The sequence below is a fragment of the Equus quagga genome, chromosome 8, assembly GCF_021613505.1.
Source record: "Equus quagga isolate Etosha38 chromosome 8, UCLA_HA_Equagga_1.0, whole genome shotgun sequence".
NCBI classification, from domain to species: domain Eukaryota; kingdom Metazoa; phylum Chordata; class Mammalia; order Perissodactyla; family Equidae; genus Equus; species Equus quagga.
The window spans coordinates 116709090-116728231 of record NC_060274.1 but is presented as its reverse complement, the minus strand read 5'-3'; the positions used below and the strand labels follow the sequence as shown (position 1 = coordinate 116728231).

The 19142-nt window shown below is 44.6% G+C and overlaps 3 protein-coding genes across 4 annotated transcripts in view; 1 reads left to right on the top strand and 2 right to left on the bottom strand.

The window, feature by feature from the left end:
• Positions 1-1673: 1673 nt before the first annotated feature.
• TMEM213 (transmembrane protein 213) lies at positions 1674-6547 on the bottom strand. The gene is made up of 3 exons (XM_046669352.1): positions 6285-6547; positions 3055-3126; positions 1674-2209 (listed from the first exon to the last, which is right to left on the bottom strand). The coding sequence occupies exons 1-3, from the start codon at positions 6427-6429 to the stop codon at positions 2040-2042; spliced, it is 387 nt and encodes a 128-aa protein (XP_046525308.1). The 5' UTR covers positions 6430-6547; the 3' UTR covers positions 1674-2039.
• Positions 6349-19142, top strand: part of ATP6V0A4 (ATPase H+ transporting V0 subunit a4) — a 74011-nt gene continuing 61217 nt past the window's right edge. For both annotated transcript variants that reach the window (XM_046669339.1, XM_046669337.1), the window contains exon 1: positions 6349-6481. The gene's annotated coding sequence lies outside the window, so the exon portion shown is untranslated. The remainder of the gene's footprint in view (positions 6482-19142) is intronic.
• LOC124243615 (40S ribosomal protein S8) lies at positions 15384-16100 on the bottom strand. The gene has a single exon (XM_046669351.1). It carries the CDS (start codon positions 16074-16076, stop codon positions 15450-15452), a length of 627 nt encoding a protein of 208 aa, XP_046525307.1. The 5' UTR covers positions 16077-16100; the 3' UTR covers positions 15384-15449.

Below are 19142 nucleotides of genomic sequence, written 5' to 3'. Positions count from 1 at the left end.
GTGGGTAGAGCAAATGTCTTCCTCCCCTACCCGAGCTTTTGCAACTAAGTTTCAACCACTGATTTGGTCCAACTTGTACCCTCTCCTCTTAGAAAGTTGATGCTCAGCAAGGTAAAGTGACTCATTTCTGTTCACACTGGCCAGAAATAAATCTTAATTTCCCTTCTTTCTTTTTCTTTTTTGAGTTAGTGTTCTTACCACCACGTCACACTGTTTTATTTCAAAAATGTATGCAAAGTGTGCTCCTTACTGAAGCTTTTCATCTCTAAGGAATTAAATCATCACATATTACGGAAACGTTTTCCTTGAATTTCTAAAAAAGTGGAACACATGCTCGCCTATATGTCCACAACATTGCAAGGGGCAGCAGGCAGATGCTTTTGTTCACATGATTATTTAACGCTTAGGAACAATAAATCCACCCCATCTTACTGCTTAAACGGCAGAGATTCCAAAACTATTTGGTTTTCTGAAAACAGAATCAGCCGAGCGATCCCTTCAGTTCCTGTTGTTGGGGAAATTTCTTTAGACTTTCTGAAAGAGCAATTGGGCAGCTCTGAGTCAATTGCCACCTCTAGAAAATGTGTCTTCCTATTTCAGAGACCTCTCACGTCCCTTTTTATATTATGATTATTTAGATTTTATCCAATCTAAAAACATGTTTCCTCTCAAAGGGCAAAAGTTGTTTCATAAAGAGAGTCATTTTGTCCTTTCTTCCTTCTTATGAACCCACCCTCCTCTCCTCCTGATCCCCACTGGAAAAGCTCACAGTGACAGGTGACATCCTTGCACTAAGAGATTTGCTGGGAGAGCAGGAACCAGATCAACTGGCTTCTTTGGAGGTTGATTTTTCAACCATTTATAGAAAATGGAGGTTCTGAGTGTGGAGTGATGATCCTAAGTTCATCTACGGCAAGGACTTGTTCATTCATTCATTCACTCATTCATTGGACATACATTATGAAGAGCTTACTATGCTCCAGGGGTGTGAGGAAGCATAAACCTATTGTGAGGCCCAGGCATGACAGACCGCTGCAGGTCAGGGCAGAGCAGAAGTGTCCAAAGAGCACCAGCTCCAGGTCCCCCGAGATGACCAGGGAAGGCTGCAGGCAGAGCCAGCGTTGGAGCTGGACTCTGAGACATGGCCTCCATTCTGGAGGTGGAGCTGGAAGGCAGCCACTACAGCAGAGGGGATGGCAGCAGAGAAGAGGAAGATGTGAGGATGAGGAGTGGGACAGTCAGAGCCCTTACCCCAGAAGAGCTGAGGGTCAGACCTGGAAGGATGGTTGGGCTCATGCCACGAACTGCATGCCGGGCTGAGAGGTTTCCATCATTAGGCATCACTGAAGGTTGTCAGCAGGAGTGTGGCAGCATGACTCTGGCAGCTGCCCATGGGGAGTGGCGAGCTGGGGAGGAAGATCCTGAATCTACTGAGAACAAAAGGAAATATTCCTGAAATAGCGTAGGGACGAAGTAGTGAAGGACAGAGTCGGGGGCCGGCCGGCGGAGTGGGACAGGATAGCCACAGGGAGATAAGCTGAGGGAAGAACAAGAGCTGGAGAAGCATTGGACAGACGCGGGGTGAGGACGGAGAGGGCGGCAAAGGTGATTCTCACATTTTGAAATGACAGCAATGCCCTGGACTGAAGTGAGGGAAAGAAGACAACGATCTGTTTCTGTTGAGGTTATAAGTTTAGTTTCAAATGTGTTGACTCAAAGACTAAGTTTTATGTTTCTTGTGCACCACCCTGGGGGCCCAGAAGAAGCCATGGTTAAAATGGAAGCAATTCCCATGGGGACTGTCTGGAGGAGGGCGGTTCTCAGGGCTCAGAAGGCCCAAGTGCCTTTGGAAATTCGATGTGAAGGCAGCACTGGTCTGGCCCTATTTGGATCCCCTTCCTCCTTCTCCTTTAAAAGTAACTGAAGCTTAAAGGTGAAAATGACTTGAGAATAATATAAATCACATTAGCACTACTCCCCTCCCGCTATCTTCCACCATTTGGTGGCGATTGACAATCTTGGGGCTACGATTCTATGTCTCATGCTGGCAAGTCCTTGGGCTCATCCGGAGTTAGCTTCATCAGTTTATCCACACAGAGCAGGATGAGGGTGAGAAACCAGAGACTCCAACCAATGGCGGCCGCGATCCAGCCGTATTCATCCACTCCAGCGTGGCAACACTGGGCCGCTTGCGGGCAAAAGTCGACATCTGGTGGGGAAGGGCGGGCAGAACGACAGGGTGGTCACACTGGCCCCTCCGACTCCTCCTCTGGCATTCATGGTAACAAGAACAACGACAGTCCATAGCTAACATTTATTAAGCATTGCTCCGCGCCATGCACTATGTTAAGTGCTTTATGCACGTTACCTTGTTTATTCCTCACAAAGTGATGGGTACGGTTGTTATTCTCATTTTATATGAAGAAATTGAGGCTGTAACTTGCCCACGGTCACAACATGGCCGAATTAGAACTCAAACCCAATACTGTAGGACTCTAAAGCCATGTTCTTAACCGCTATGTATTATTGCCTCTTCCCCTCCTTTGTAAGTGCCCAGAAGTAAACACATTTGGTCATTCAATGAGGGCAGAATAAAGGAGCCAGACTTACAATAAAGCAAATCTTTCTATTAATGAGACATGAGTAAAAGTGTTTGCTTTATGAACTGCTGGGATCCTTGCTCCTGGAAGTATTCAAGCAGAGGATGAAGAGAAACACCAAAAGGAAGCTCCTGCATTGGGCAGGAATTGGACTAGCTGATTTTTACAGTCTTTCCACTTGCAAATTTCTCCAGAACTCAGGGCATCTTTGGTTGCTGTCCTGGGGATGGGTCATTAAAGCCACCTGTGCCAAAGATTGTGAGCCTGGATGGGGGACAAGGCCAAGAGAGCTTTTTAGACGTGCTCTGGGGGCCATGAGCAAACCACACCGGCACACAGGAAGGCCAGGCAGGCACTCAGCCACTCGGTGCCAGTGAACTGAAAGCAAGGAGGATTAAGTTCCCTCCCAGATATGGGGCCAGCTCTGGGGTTAGGGCAGACGGCAGAAGCTTACTGAGGCACTGCTCCAGGGTCTCAAGGTCTGGGTGGTGGGCGGTCAAGGTCGAGTTGTTGCTGCTGCTTGCTTCTGGAAGAAAAGACAGGAGACAGTCTCAGACAGCAGGAGAAACCGTTCCTAGACCTAGAGTTTGAAATCTTTTTTGTAAATCAGTTGTGAGCATTATGAAAGTATTATAGAAGTCTAGGTACGTTGAGACCTCATGCAACAAAGCTAACCCCCAGTTATAGACTGAATTGGGTCCCCCAAGTTCATATGCTGAAGTACTAACCCCCCCGACCCCCCGCCGGTAGTGACTGTATTTGGAGATAAGACCTTTAAAGAGCTAATTGTAAAGTGAAATGGGGTCATATAAGGTGGGCCCCGATCCAAGATGACTGGTGTTCTTAGAAGAAGAAGAGACACCAGGGATGTGCACACACACAGGAAAGACCGTGTGAGGACACAGAGAAATGGTGGCGATCTGTAAGCCAGACAGAGAGACCTCAGGAGAAACCAACCCCGCCGACACCTGGAGCCTCCACAACTGTGAGAAAATAAATGTCTGCTGTTAAGCCCCCCAGTGTGTGATATTGTGTTACGGCAGCCCAGCAGAGGAACACAGCCCCCTTTTCCTATCACGTCTATTCTGCTTCAGAGACGCTTTATCTTCATTTCTCATTGCCCTTCAGTTACCAAGGGCCTGCTGTGCACAGCATTCCAAGCACTCTGTTTTAGCTGCTTTCTATGCATTTCTATAAAATTGTTTTTCTAGTATATATTCACACAATTACTTAAAAATCTGGAACGTCTTTTCATAACTATCTTCAATTCCCTTCCAAACAAACAAACATTGAAATCTGACCTTAATTCTTTATTTCTGATGATGATGATAGTATTACTCAGGCAGATGGTTATCAAAAAAATTAAACACCATACAAGCAAGTCTAGATGTTGCTAGAATATGCAGCACTTAGAATTGTCCCTTGATTAATAAGCAAGTTGCACAATGATAAAAAGAACTTCCGCGGGAATTCTCGAAGTTCTCTCAGAGTTCGGGAGGTGAGGTGGGGCTATGGAGATGAACATAAGGATCCCCGTGGAAGAAGAGCCATTGCCCCCATTCCCGCTCTAACTGAGAACGTGGAGACGGATGACCTAGATCCACTCTGTCTGATGTGGCAGCCACTTGTGGCTATTTAAATTTATTAAAATTAAATTAAGTAAAAAATTCAGCTTCGTGGTCATATCAGCCGTATTTCAAGCACTCAGTCACCACATGTGGCTAGTGGCTACCATGATGGAAGCACAGCGCAGATACGGAACATTTCCATCATCAAAAAATGTTCCCTTAGACAGTGCTAATCTAGGTAGAGAAAGACCAAGAGACCAATTTTGAAAAATCTTTCTGGAAATTATATTGCTGTTCAATCTGCTTCTTTGGGAATGCAAAAGAAAAAACAGGGTTTGGAAACTCTCAAGGCCCCAGTGACTCTAGGTCAGCGTGTCCTTCAAAGGAACTTGTTGTCACGTATCAGGATGAGTTAGGAAGAAACTTCCTGCACAGCCACAGTCATGAAATTGCTGCTCAGACTAATTTTACGCCACCCGCTCCCAAGCCACTCCAATTCCAACCTAAAGTATAGTCATTCCTTTGATGCAATCTGATTGTCACTGTAAATTATTTACAACTAAATGGCTTAGAGCTTGGCCTTTATTTGTTTTGGAGAAATTGATTTCTCAACATTTTAACTTACCTTAGAACCCAAATAACTTCCTTGGCCCTGACTTTCATCTCCTCTCTACCCTAGGATGGAAGTGGCCTCCATCTAGAGCAAGCGAGTGGAAAAGACCCAGTTAATTGGATGCTAGTATTAGGTTAAACCATATGAAGTTGCCATTTCTATGGGTCTAAATTTCTTCAGTCTTAGCAATTTTATATGGTTCAAACTGAATAGCCTAGTTATAAATACCCTCTTTACACATCACCCTCTGCCCTCAATAGCAGAGCCAGCCAGGGACAGGTGCCACCTGAGTCTCTTCCAAAGTCAAGACTGCCGAAACACCCAACAATTCAGCGCAGTTAAATTTGTCAAGTGTTTTGCAAGGCACTGTGAGGATAAACAGGAGGAAATAAACCACGCTTATTCGGGGAGGGGTGATGCTAGAAAATAAAACAAACATGCTAACATTCACTGAGTGTTTACCATGTTCTTTACATGCAGTAGTCTCATTTCATCTCTACAACCATCCTCTGTATAAGCACCATGATTATCCCTATGTCATACATGAGGAAACTGGGGCACAGAGAGGGTAAGATATTTGCTCAAGGTCACACAGCTAGTCAGTTGTGGAAGCTGGAGCTGGGTTGAGGCTCAGTGGCTTGAGAGCCCACGCTATGAACCTCCAATGGAGAGACTGTGAAGATGAGAGAGACGTAAAGACTGGAGGGAAAACGGCAAGGATTGGTGCTGAGGAGGAAAAATCAGTCAGGGAGCAGGGCAGACAGTGTTCTGAGGGGAGATGAGGAGTGAGATCAAAGCCAGGGGCAGAAACCAGGAGCAGGAGAGGAGGTTCAGAGCCCAGCCTCGGAGTGCAAGACGGAGGACACAACTCAACCCCTCCAGCCCCCAGGAGAAAAGGGGGTGATAATCCAACGTCTCCTGTGTGTGTGTTGTGGGGGTGGGGAGTAGGGTGGACAGCGTAGGGAGCTTTCATGTGTGAAGGTTTTGTGAAAGTTGCAAGGGAAGCACAGGTCAAGGGAGGGACAGGGAACCTTAGGCAAGGGGAGAGGGTGTGAAGGGAGGACCATAAACCACATCAGGCAGGGGCGCTGAGAAGGAGCCATTGAGAAACAGTGCCTGAAAGATGTCATTATAGGCCAGTTTAGTCCCTTGATGGGAGAGACTCTGTACATTGCTTTTTCCTCTTTCTTTGTGAAAAAGGCCAACAGAGGTGGCTGCTCCTGTCCTAGCTGAGGATTGGAGTATTGCTCTCGGTCTTAAGCAAATTTAAGACGCCCCCACTCCACCCCACCATCTCCTGCCTAATGCTTCAGATGAGAAAGGACGTTTCCTCTTTCCTTTATGCAGGACCAGCTCTAGCCATGGAATCCTCCTCCTTCCTCCTTCCTTCCCTCCCTCCTTGCCTCCCTCTCTCCCTCCCTCCCTCCTTGCCGCACTCTCTCCGGCCCTTCCTCCCTCCCTCCCCTTTCCCAGGGTGGCCAAGAATAAAGCTCACAGTTCTACCTGCCGAGCAAGCCAAGTGGAAGGAGGCGAAGATCAGGCTGAGGACCAGGGTTGCCTGGGGCGCAGAGGTGAGGTGCTTCATGCTGGAGAGGGAGGCACCTGTGGGCACCAGCCCTGCAGAGATGTGCTGAGTGCCGTGTGCCATGGGTCCTGTGGGTGCCGCGTCCTGCAGGAGCTTGAAAACCACTCTGTCAGAGGTGACTTTCTGCTCTCTGTTTGGGGGAAAGAGAGGGGGTGGAGCAAAGGAAGCGTTGGCTGTCACAGCTTGCGCTTGCTCGCCTGGGTAGAAATGAAGCTGAGCTATGTTGGCTGCAGGGAGAGGGGAGGGGCGAGTGTGCAGCTCTTCCTTGAGCTCACATTTTGTCTCTACTGAGAAAAAAGAGGAGGAGAGGAGATTTGCGCTCTGCGAAGATGAGTTTGCTGCCTCTTCCAGCTGCGGGTACAGCACTGGCTTCCCTGTTCCATTTAGTCCAATATTTCCTGAGCACCTGCTGTGTGCACTGCCCTCTGCTAAAGTCTGGGAATGCCTGTCCTCAAAGTGCTTTCATTACAAACACATATCATTAAAACACAGAGTAGTGGCTCAGGAAGGACAAAGTACCTTGACTCTCAGCAGCAAGAGGCCACATCCACTGATGGGATGCTTCATGAGGAAGATGGCATTTGAGTTGGGCCGTGAAAGATGGGTAGAAATTTGATGGGCAAAGAGCAGAAGAGGGCAGGGTAGGCAGAAGGGACAGGCGAGCAAAGGCCCAGAGGTAAGAGGTGCTCAGAGTCCACCATGCCTGCAGCACAGATAAGTGTAGGTACCCTGAGGAGGGTGAGGTGGGAAGTGAAGGGAGAGCCATGAGGTTGAGCATCTGGTGTGGCAAGCTGGGGAGTTTGAAACAATCAGGAGGCAAAAGGGAAGCTTTGTGAAGGTTTTGAACTGAGTAGTAACTCAATTGGAGCTCTGCCTGCAGTCTAACCCACTTACTGAATACCTCTCATGTATATGAAAGGCATTTGAGACTCAGAGATGGCTAAGACGTGACCCCTACTCTTGATCCCTATTCACAGTCCATCAGTGAGACCAGGGAGTGAAGAAAGAATTGTGATGCAGTATGGTAAGACCCAAACATGGGTGTCTTCCTCAGTGATGGGACTATGAAAGAGGGAGTGGTGGAATCTACCTGAGTGGTGCAGGCAGAGGAGTCACAGAGGAAGGGATATTTGGGCTGGGTATGGAAGTTTGCATATGCAGATGAGAGTTGATGAGCTGTGTAAGTAAAAGGAATAGCACACACAAAGGCAAGAGAATTGTTTGGGTGTATGCAGGCTGCCACGTCTGGACATGTGCATTGTGTTCCTGCATAAGTATGGGCCTGGTTAAGAGAGTGAGGGATGAAATCCAGCTCATTCAAAGCTATGCGGAAGGACCTGTAAACCATGTGTAAGCCCAGAGTAAGAATGTCTTATTGCAATACATCAGCCCCAAGGAGACACTTTTTTCTAATTTGCCCAAAGGTACAGATTAGTGGTGGCCCTATATTCTTGGATTTGGGGATTGGGAGCAGAAGTGATTTAGGAAGGCTAATCTTCAGGCAGTGTACGGAGATCCAGTTTAGGCCTACCACTTGGTCGAACATTCACCAATTACCAAGTAGCTGCTGCGTGCTGGGTCCTTGGGATGCAGGGGTGGGGGGTCTGAGGTCGGTAAGGCAATGCAGTCCCTGTCCTCAAGGTGCTCAGGGTCCAGTGAGGAATGGACAAATAAATGATGACAACACAATGAAAGTAGTGTGATAAGAGGTTTCCACAAAGAATGGGAAAATCATGGCTGAGGGTTGGGGAGTAGGGGACCCAGAGAACACTTCACATGGGGATGGAGATGGCATTTTGACCTGAAACTTGAAAGATGAGTAGTTTACCAGGCTGGGGAGAAGGGAACAGTATGGGTAAGGCCTCCAAAGCATGAATGTGTGCCCCTCGTCTGGGGAGCAATGACTGTCCTGGGAGCATGGGGTGGGATCAAGGTGCGTCTGGTTAGACTAAGAACACCCTTTAAGGAACTTGTAGATGTGGACACCTTAGTATTTCAGAAACACGAAGGCTTGATCTATGGAGGGCAGACCTGGGTTCAGAGAGATCTAAGAAGCTATTGAGAAAAACCTAGACAGTGGTCAAAAGGGCCCTGAAATAAGGAGCTGGACTGAGGATAGAGAAGAGTGGAACAGAATCAAGAAGCATTTAGGAGGTCAAATCAGCAGAAGGGAATCCAGGAAAAGGATGCAGGGTGAAGGCAAGATTTCTAGCTGGGGTGAGTGAGTAGCCATGAGGCCAGCCTGGGGTGGAATTCTGGCCCAGCCTCTTACTGGCTGAGTGGCCTTGGGCAAGTTACTTTATACGTCGGAGCCTCAGGTTCTTTATCTGAAAAGCAACAGACAGTAGCACCTATCTCAGGAGCCATCATGACTTAATGAAATAATCCATGTGAAGCGCTTCGCACAGCGCTAGCTGATGGTAAGAACTCAGTAAATGTAAACCACCAGTTGCATAGAAGGGTCATGATAAATAGAAAATATGGGATGGGGCCGGCCCCGTGGCTGAGTGGTTAAGTTCGCGCGCTCTGCTTTGGTGACCCAGGGTTTTGCCAGTTTGAATCCTGGGCGCGGACATGGCACTGCTCATCGAGTCACGCTGAGGCGGCGTCGCACATACCACAACTAGAAGGACCCACAACTACGAATACACAACTAGGTATCTGGGGGCTTTGGGGAGAAAAAGGAAAAAAAATAGTAATAATAAAAAAATCTTTAAAAAAAAAGAACATATGGGAGAAAGGCAGTTTTAGGGAAAAATAATACTATTTATGTATTGATTTATTTATATCCCTGTCTTGGTCCTAAAAGGGTTGAAGGAAACTTACATACAATTAATTAAGCTAGATAAAATAAATTTAAAATAAATGAGAAGAAATGAGGCAAAGAGAAAGTTAGTGTAGGAAATGTAAGATGGGTCCCTGAGCGAGTTTAGAGTACAAAATGGCACACATGTTTTCTAAGTTTTCTGGAGGCCAGTGTGAAGAGGTAACACGATCATGTATGTGATTCGTGGGCTCACAAGGCGAAAACAACAGCAGAAGCACAACTGCTCTTGATACCAAAACCAGAGAGGAATTTCCCCCGGGTCCCCACAGAGATGCCATTACTTAATAGGACAAACAACGTTCATGGCCTTTTCCTGACAGTAAACCCTGCAGTCAGCTGGCTGGACTAGGACTGATTTCTCCAGTGGGCCCTGGGCAGAACAGCAGGGTGTGGCATCTACGAGATTTTCAAGGGTCTCAAAAGTGTTTGAGACCTGAAAAAAAAGGTTCTCGGATCTGGAACATGAACAACAACAACAAATCTGTGTAGTCAAAAGAAATAATTCTTTCAAAAGCAAAGTTATATGATTCATGTCAAACATTTAAACAGAAACAATCTCACGTAGGTTGTTAGGTGCATTTTAATATGTTTGAGGTGAGCAGAGTGTCCTTCCAAAGTGATGAGAGCCTGGGACATACCTTGAAACAGACCTGCCTAGGGTTGTGCTGGTGGTGTGACTAGCATCCACCAGTTTAAGCGGACAGTGTCACATCAGATCACGTTAGTGAAAGGAATTCTGGGAAGCAGTGGGTGTAGAGGGGATAGTTAATGACCTGTCCCCTCTCTCTTTCTTTTTAACATCGTTATTTGATTTGAGATTGTTTTAGATTAGGTATTTTTGAGTCGATTAAAAGATAAACATTCTCTTATCAACAGATGAAAGGATGTTATTTTCCTAAAATAAGATAGACTTGCCTGCTCTCTGATGAATCATATACCCAAAGGAAGGGCCACATGGCAACTATTTTACAAATGTCACCACTATTAGCATTTGTTTTTTAAGCAAGTCCATAACTAATACCTCACGCAGCTGGTGACCTCACCCAGGAAATCACTCATACATTTTACATCAGGTTTGTTTTGGAAGGTGTACCAGGAAGTTGCATTGCTCAAAGCTAGACATTCTGTGGGAACCTTCTCAAGATTTTTTTTTTCATGTTTGAGATAGGTGTTTGGTTACACATGATTTTTTAAGAAGTCTGGGCTAAAATGTCTGTGGCCAGGCTCCATGTTGGTCGTTGGGGTGAGGTTGGCCAAGAGGATGGGGTTCCAGGGCCCTCGCTGCCTCCAATTTTATCTGTTTGCCCTGATACGATTCCATTGAAAAAGGAAAAGAAGGGCAGAGTGTTTCTTGTGCTAAAAGATTGCAAACCAGCATTCTGGGGCTGGAATGGCCTCTGCCTTTGAGAAAGACATTTTACGTGGCAGAAGCTTCCCTTGTGATTCTGATAGGCCCCTCTACTGCCTCTCCATCTCTGGGAAGAGAATGTGGGCCTTGACTCTGAGGCTTTGTTTCCCATAAGTCCACTCTGAGGAGAATCATGGCCCCTACCACGACTGTGCGTGCTTTTCCCTAACTTCTAGCAGAGATGGGGTCCATGGCTGTTCCTGCCTGTGGCTTTGTCAGGATCTGTTTTCACAAAATAATGTCAATCTCTAGTTGCTCATGAGACTGAAACATCTAGACCTTCATGAGAGTAGCACTTGGTTTGTGGAGGAGCTTAAACTTACTCACTGCCACTCAGCAGTCTACAATTGAGAGAGAATGAGGAGTACTCTTTTAAGAAAAATGGAGGACTACACCGACACCAACTTTGAGATGATGCCATAGAGTTGATAGAAGTAACAAGTGAAAAAGGCCTGGAGCCCACCATTTCTCAGCAGTTCCCAGGGTGATTCATTCAGCTTGCTCTTCATCCACAATTGCACTAGGGGGTGGTAGGACCATGGCCCAGACAGAGGGAGGTTAGCAAAAAGAATGGGAATCCCTCTTGGCTAAGACCATCTTCCACCTGGCCCCTGGATCTCGTTCCCTCCCACCTTCTCAGACTGTATTGTGATGTGTGAACACGCTTTTGGTGATTTCTATTTTTTATTCATTCATTTATTTATTTATTTTGAGGAAGATTAGCCCTGAGCTAACATCTGCCAATCCTCCTCTTTTTTTTGCTGAGGAAGACTGCCCCTGAGCTAACATCCGTGCCCATCTTCCTCTGCTTTATATGTGGGACGCCTGCCACAGCATGGCTTGCCAAGCGGTGCCGTGTCCACACCCAGGATCCTAACCCATGAAACCCCGGGCTGCGGAATCGGAACGTGGGAACTTAACCGCTGCACCACCAGCCGGCCCCTCTATTTTTTGATATTCATTAAGAACCATTGAATGGCGAATTTTTGTAAATGTTTGGCAGTACTTGAAGAGAATATGTCATGTAGTGGTGGCCTTCAGTGTCTACGTAAGTCCTATAGATCAAGAGTGCTGGTTGTGTTGTTCAGATCTTGTCTGTTTTTCCTGTTTTTAATTTTTTTAATTTGGTCTGCCTAGTCCATTGAATACTGGGGCAGATGATTGTGGATTTCTCTCTTTTCCTTGTAGTTTTGTCTATTTTTGCATTAAATATTTGAGGTTATAATTAGGCCCCATACAAATATAGAACTGTGACTCTTTCATGGTGAATCAAATCTTCTTTAAAAAATCATTTTGTAATATCCCTCTTTATCTCTAGCAAAGCTTTTTGCCGTAAAGTTTACCTTGTGCAATATTACCGTAGCTACACCGCTTTTCTTTTCCATCATTTCTTTCAACTTTCCAAAATCCTTGTTACATTTTAGATATATATCTTATAAAAACACAGTGTAGGACTTAAAAAAACCCAGTCTGGCAATCTTTGTCTGTAATTTGGCCGCTGAATCTATTTCCGTGGAATGGATTTACTGACGGGCTTAGGTCTCAATCTCCATCTCACCAAGTGCTCTCTGGTTTTCCCATCTGTCTTATATTCTTTTTTCTTACTACTTCTGGATTGAGTTTTTTATTATTCCACTTTTTAGAGATTACAGCATGCATTTTTGTCTTACCAAAGTCTAATATTAATTGATACATTTACTGTCTTCACAGATAACGTGAAGACTCTAGAACTTAAACTCTACTTTTCTGCTTCCAATTTGTAGACCATTATAGTTATGTACTTTAACTATATGAATATTTTTTAACTCAATAAATCATTATTACTATTTTATATAATGAATGTATATTTAAATTGATCCACATACTTGCCAATTTATTGCTTTTGATTCCTTTCTGTGTGTCTGGTCTTCCATCTGTGATCATTTTCCTTCTTCTTGAAGACGACCTCTCAGTAATCCCTCAGTGGAGAGATTAATACTCTCAGTTTTTGTTTGGATACGTTTTTATTCTTCCTTCATCATTCTTGAAAGATGTTTTCATTGGGTATAGAATTGTAGGTTGACAGATATTTTCTTTCAGTGATTTAAAGCTATCGCTTCATGTCTTTTGACTTCTGTTGGGAGCTGTCCATCTAATTGGTGCTCCCTCGTAGGTAATTTGCCTTTTTTCTTTGGTTGTTTCTAAGAGTTTTGCTTTGTCTTTGGTTTTCAGCAGTTTTATTCTGATGTGCTCAGTATGGATTTCTTTTTATTTGTCCTGCATGGAGTTTGTAGGCAATTGAATATAGAGTTTGATGTCTTTCATCAGTTTTGAAAAGTTCTCAGCCATCAAATATTACATCTATCTCATTCTTTTCTCTCTGCCTGATACTCCAATTACACATAGGTTAGACTATTCCACTGTATCCTCTAATTCTCTCCCCTCTTCTTTATTCTCCACCCTTTTATTTTCATGTGCTTTATTCTGGATGTTTTCTTCTGCCCTATCTCTTGTTAAATCTCTTGTCATCTGTGCCTAATCCAATTTTATAATGTTAAAAAAATGATTAAAGAAGACAATTGAGGGGCTGGCCCTGTGGCCGAGTGGTTGGGTTCACGCGCTCCACAGTGGGCGGCCCAGTGTTTCGTTGGTTCGGGTCCTGGGCGCGGACATGGCACTGCTCATCGGGCCACGCTGGGGCTGTGTCCTGCATGCCACGACTGGAAGAACCCACAACGAAGAATGCACAACTATGTCCCGGGGGGCTTTGGGGAGAAAAAGGAAAAAATAAAATCTTTAAAAAAAAAAAAAAGAAGACAATTGAGGTGATACAAACAAACTTTATTTAACACTTTATGAAGAGGACAGTCTCCTTTTGAAGAACTGCAAAATGGAGCAGAAGGAAAGAAACTTTTATAGGATAAAGAATAAAAAATGAGGGAGAGACAGATAGAAAATATGTGATTAGCTGGGGCCACCTAGTCAGTCCTGCTTGGGGTGAGAAGGCCCAGAGTTGGCTTGGCATCTGGGGATTGGCTGACTGAATATCCTGCATTTCTGGGCTAGCAGAGCATTCACAGGGACACAAAAGTTATCTAAGTTTTGGTTTGTTGACGTGGCATCTCGGGCAGGAGTGGCTGCATCATGGACCTAGAAATTTATTTCAATAATAACTATCCACTGGGTTCTTAATTTCAGTTATTTACTTTTAGTTCCAGAAGTTCTATTTTTTTTCTTTTAAAGATTAGCACCTGTGCTAACATCTGTTGCTAATCTTTTTTTTTCCTTCTTCTCCCCCAAACCCCCCTGGACATAGTTGTATATTCTAGTCGTGAGTGCCTCTGGTTGTGCTGTATGGGACACCACCTTAACAGGACCTGATGAGCGGTGCCAGGTCTGCGCCCAGGATCCTAACCAGCGAAACCCTGGGCTGCTGAAGCAGAGTGCATGAACTTAACTACTTGGCCACGCAGCCAGCCCCAATTTTTTTTTTATAGCTTTTTGTTATTCAGTCTTGTTTTTCATCTTTGTGAACAGAGTAAGCATAATTATTTAAAATCTCAGTCTGATAACTTCAATATTTGCTCACTTCCATCAGTCTGTTTCTCCTGTTTATTATTTCTGCTGGTTTTCATTAATGTTGTCATGTTTCCTTGTGTATCTGGTTATTTTTTATTGTGTGAAAAATTGTAATCACACACAATTGTTCATAGGAACAACTTGAGACCTAGGATGACATTATCTTCTTCTAGATATTATTTTGCAGGTTGATTTAATCAAGTGCTTGGGGATAACAAAAATCTGCCCTCATGTCAGTCTACTCTCAGTAATTGAGATGATTTATAGATAAGTTGTAGACTTTGCAGGGGTCAGTTTATTTTGGTCACCTTTCCTTCTATGGTTCAGCTCTTTAGAAAATTTTTTTCCCAAGGAAATAATCAGAGTTGAGCACAAAAATGTATATCCAAGTTTTTCTGTCTCAACATTATAATATTCGTAAAAATGAAAGCTTAGAAGCAGCTTATAATGGAATAAAAGATAGCTATTAAAATGATGTTTTAGAATAATATTCAATTATTTGGAAAAATATTTGCTATATAATACAAAGAAAAAAGCAGGATATAAGACTATATACTCTGTATAATTCCTGTTTTGTAATACACACACATATACAAGGAAAAAAGCTTGAAAAGCATCCTATCCAGCTGTTAGCTGTGGTCATATCTAGAATGTACAACTTGGGGTAATTTTAATTCTCTTCTTCACACATGTTTATGTCTTTCAAATTCTCTACAATTAATGTGTATTGCTCTTTCTTGTTGTTCTTGAGGAAGATTCACCCTGAACTAACATCTGCTGCCAATCTTCCTCTTTTTTGCTTGGGGAAGATTTTCCCTGAGCTAGCACCTGTGCCAGCCCTCCTCTGTTTTGTATGTGGGTTGTTGCCACAGCATGGCCACCAATACGTGGTGTAGTCTGTGCCCAGGAACCAAACCTTGGCCACTGAATTGGAGTGTGCCTAACTTGATCACTAGACCACAGGGCTGGCCCCTAGGTGTATTGCTCTTATAATCAGGAAAGAAAATCAAGTTAATGCATTTTTGTGTGTGTGAGGAAGATTGGCCCTGAGCTAACATCTGTGGCAATCTTCCTCTATTTTTTATGTGTGAGACACTGCCACGGCATGGCTTGATGAGCAGTGTGTAGATCTGCACCTGGGATCCAAACCTGTAGACCTTGGGCTGCTAAAGTGGAGCACACAATGCTTAATCACTACACCACTGGGCCGGCTCCTATACATTTTTTTTTTTTTTTTTTTTTTTTGAGAACAACAAACCCCTTTATTACGTGAGCTAGGACCAGAGGGACTTATTTGCCTTTCCGGGCCTTGATTTTCCTCAGATAGAACTCCAGCTCCTTGCCCTCTAGCACATAGCCGTCTGCTCGGCCACACTGGCCTGGTCTGGAAGCGATACATGCGAGAAGTTTGCCCTGCTGGAACTGTTCCTCCAGAAGACTGCTGATTTTAGCATTCTTTTTCCTTTCATCGTATTTCTTCTGAATTTTCTTTGAGCGTTTTTTATTTAAAATTTCTTCCTCCTCAGGAGTCAGCTTGGCCCCCTTCTTGCGGCCCAGGGGCAGTGCGTAGTGGGACTCGTACCACTGTCGGTACGGTGTGCTGTCAACGAGCACGATGCAATTCTTCACCAGGGTCTTGGTGCGGACCAATTCATTGTTGGATGCATTGTAGACAACATCAATAATCCTTGTTTTGCGTGTACAACACTCGGAGCCCCAGGAGAAGTTCCCCACGTCCAACCTCAAGGCCCGGTACTTCTTGTTGCCTCCCCGCACGCGGACTGTGTGTATGCGGCGGGGGCCAATCTTCGTGTTGGCCGCGGGCCGGCCCAGCTCATACTTCCGCTTCTTGTGGTAGGGCTTTCTCTTGCCCCCGGTCTTGCGGCGCTTGTGCCAGTTGTCCCGAGAGATGCCCATCGCTCGGCGCCGGCTGGAAAGAGGTCCTATACATTTTTTAAAAGGAGTAATTCACAGGAAAGGAATACAGTCACCATAGAGCAGATCAACTACCTTTACGGTAGCTGTCTGATTGTCTGGGAAAAATTTTTAATATCATGGAAACTTCTTTTCCATTAAGAAAAGAATCTTAATTAAGTTTCAAGTTGCATATGGTGCAGAGAACTGCTTATTGACAGCCTCGGCTCTCGGGGTGCTCAGGGTATATAAAGAATGCACAGACTCCCCAGAAGTTTCAAGAAATAAAGAAGACTATAAATAAGACAGAAAAAAACATAGAATTTCAGTGTTGGAAAGGGACCCAGAGGCCACCTGGCCCAATCCTTAACTTAGTAAGAATGCTCTCCTACAGAGAAAGTTGTGTGTTATAGAGTTTGGTGTAGCTGCATTTGACCTCTCCTGCCCCTCAAGGTTGTTGCTTGGACTTCTGTTAAAATGCCTCAAGTGACTGGTTTCTCTAATTTCTAAGGCAGCCAGTGGAGTAGCTCTAACTATTAGAAAAGTTAGTGAGTTACTGGCATCCAACAGGTAAGGGCATTTTAAGGTGAGGTTAATAAACAGTTGGAGGAGGTCCCGCTCAGCTCTGTGACTCTCTGATTGGCAATTTCTGGCTCCCTTCAATTCCTGGTCTTACCATTTGTGCAAAATATTTCTGTTGGCACAACAATGCTTGTGGTCAGACTCACTTTGTGTTTTATAAACAGAGATGTGTGTTCTCAATGAGTAATTTTAAGCTAAGGTTTTTGGGAAATAAGCTGCGTGTTTGTGATAAACACTCAGACAATTTTTCTTTTCCAGTTTAGTCCACATGAAATTAAAAAGGACCAGAGAGCCAAGAAAGAGATTGTCGGCCCCTCCTTCCAACATCCATCTTCTTCTCTCCCACTGTGTCCTTCCAGCCTCTTCTGTAACTTTCCTTCACTCTCTATCTCTTTTTCCCTCATCTCTCTGGTCCAGGCTGCTCATAGTCCCCCGGGAGTCTATACAACCAACCCTGAGTCAGGAGTCCTGGATTCAATTTTCACATTGTTACTTCCTGTGTGACCTTGGGGGAAGTCACATCACCTTGGTGACGATGCTAACCAAGAGACATGGTGGCAGATCCCTGAGAGGGGGACACCGGGGGGAAATCCAGGGAAATGCTGCCTTCAATCTTTCGTGGGAAGACCTTTGTCTAGGGCACTCAGGACTCCCCAGAGGGGATAAATTACCACATATGTTCCACCACATATGACGCCTACACAAAGGGGTGTGAATTCCTGTGAGAAACAAACTAAAAAGCTGCAGTGACGATGTAAAGTGATCCTGAGAGTGAGGAGCCCTGTGTTCTGCCTCCACCTCGGCCACTAATCAGCTGGATGACCTTGGGCAAATGCTTTCACCTCCCTGAGGTTGTTTCCTAGCTCTAAAGTAAGGGGATGGGATTAAATGGTCTCTAAATTTTCTTCCAGTTTAGAATTCTATGACTCCGAGCTTAATACAGTATATTAAGTGAAGGAAGAAGAGAAACAAGATAGTGAAATCTTTTCTGTTTTAACTAAGTGGAGGTAGAAATCATGCTGAAAAGAAGCTCCTTAATTGAGTTTAGAATAAATATTATTACAGAAAAGGCAAATAACCGGGGAGACACTCCCAAGAGAAAATATAGAAATATGATAGGTAAAATCCATCCATGACAAATTTTGAGGCATTTTGTTCTCTTCACGATGAAATTCTATCTTCCTAATCTTACTTCAGGTCTGTCTGTGACTTGGCAAGTGAAGACAGAAATGAAAGGGATGTGAAGTAGTTCAGCTCTGGAGAGAAGACAAACAGAGAAACAAGACCAAGATGTGTTAAGGTGGAAAAAACTGGAAGCTGGAGGGCTCCACAATGGAGGGTCATCTCCTAAGGAATGAGGTGGCCATGTGCTCAGCTGGGGAGACGTGGGATGAGATGGAGAGCAGGGGAGTGTGTAGCTGTCGGTGAGAGCCACTGGGAAGGCTGTTTCTCTCAGGGCATGGTCTAGAGGACAGAAGGCTGTAGAACAAGAGTGCTGGCCAAACTGACATTGGATGGCTCCAATACACACTGGAGACCCATCGCTGGAGAATGTCCGTGGCCGGGAGAGAATAGGGATGCACATGGTAGGGGATGATCCTGGTTCCAACATACGTATGACCTCAGTGTGCTGATAATGTGAACTCTTGGACATTACTGTCAACGCATTGCATCTACTCTGTGTGTGTGTGTGTGTGTGTGTGTGTGTGTGTGTGAAGTTGAATGCCACTTCCTCTCTTCTTAGCAACCTCAAATCATTCTCTTTCTGTCTCTAGCACTTTCTCTATTGGTGCATATTTTGAAAGATTGTGGATGGCGGGCTCAGTGCTCCGCCAATGGTGGAGAAGTGCTGGAGAAGTAGGTGGTAAAATCAATTATTTGAATGAAGGTGATCTGGCTGAAATTCAGTTCAGAAAAATTAGACACGGTAGAAAATCAAGTGGTTACTTTGGCAGCTAGATTATTATTTTTGGATTAAATTCCTTGCTCTCCACTTATCCCTTTTTGTTTTTTAAATTATGACGATCTCCTGTAAATTGATCTTGTACAACTGAACACGTTGTTCACAGTAGCATCCTAATTCCGGGTACAGGGATGTGAGGAGAAAGGAGGCCCTTTGTTTAAAGGAATGTCCACTTTGAAGGAGTGTAAGTGGAGCGCTCACCTCTTCAGCTCCTCAGGAGCCATTTTATGGAAAGTCCTCAGGGCGTGAGAGTGCCTTGCCTGAGACCTGCCTGGACAAGTGTATAGTGGTCACAGCTGGCGTTGTGCCCCAGACTTGTCTAAAGAATGGGAACAGTGGTATGAAACACTCGATGTCAAAAACTGTTCTTTTGGATAAAATAGGGGATTGATTCTGCTCTCGGAAGGTTGTTTCTGTCAGGACCTAATGCCAAATTTAAGTGTGATTTTCCTTTAAAGTATTGAGTTGGGATTTTGAGGGTATATTAAAAATATATTGAATGAGTGATAGGAGAATTTCTTGCT

Bases quoted from the DNA above. Each gene is read 5' to 3' on its own strand.
- TMEM213 (XM_046669352.1), bottom strand. From the start codon at position 6,429: ATGGCACACGGCACTCAGCACATCTCTGCAGGGCTGGTGCCCACAGGT. The intron at 3,127-6,284 runs GTAGAACTGTGA...CTTTTCTTCCAG, and splicing joins CCACTTGGCTTGCTCGGCAG to AAGCAAGCAGCAGCAACAAC. The intron at 2,210-3,054 runs GTAAGCTTCTGC...CTTCCCCACCAG, and splicing joins GACCCTGGAGCAGTGCCTCA to ATGTCGACTTTTGCCCGCAA.
- LOC124243615 (XM_046669351.1), bottom strand. From the start codon at position 16,076: ATGGGCATCTCTCGGGACAACTGGCACAAGCGCCGCAAGACCGGGGGC.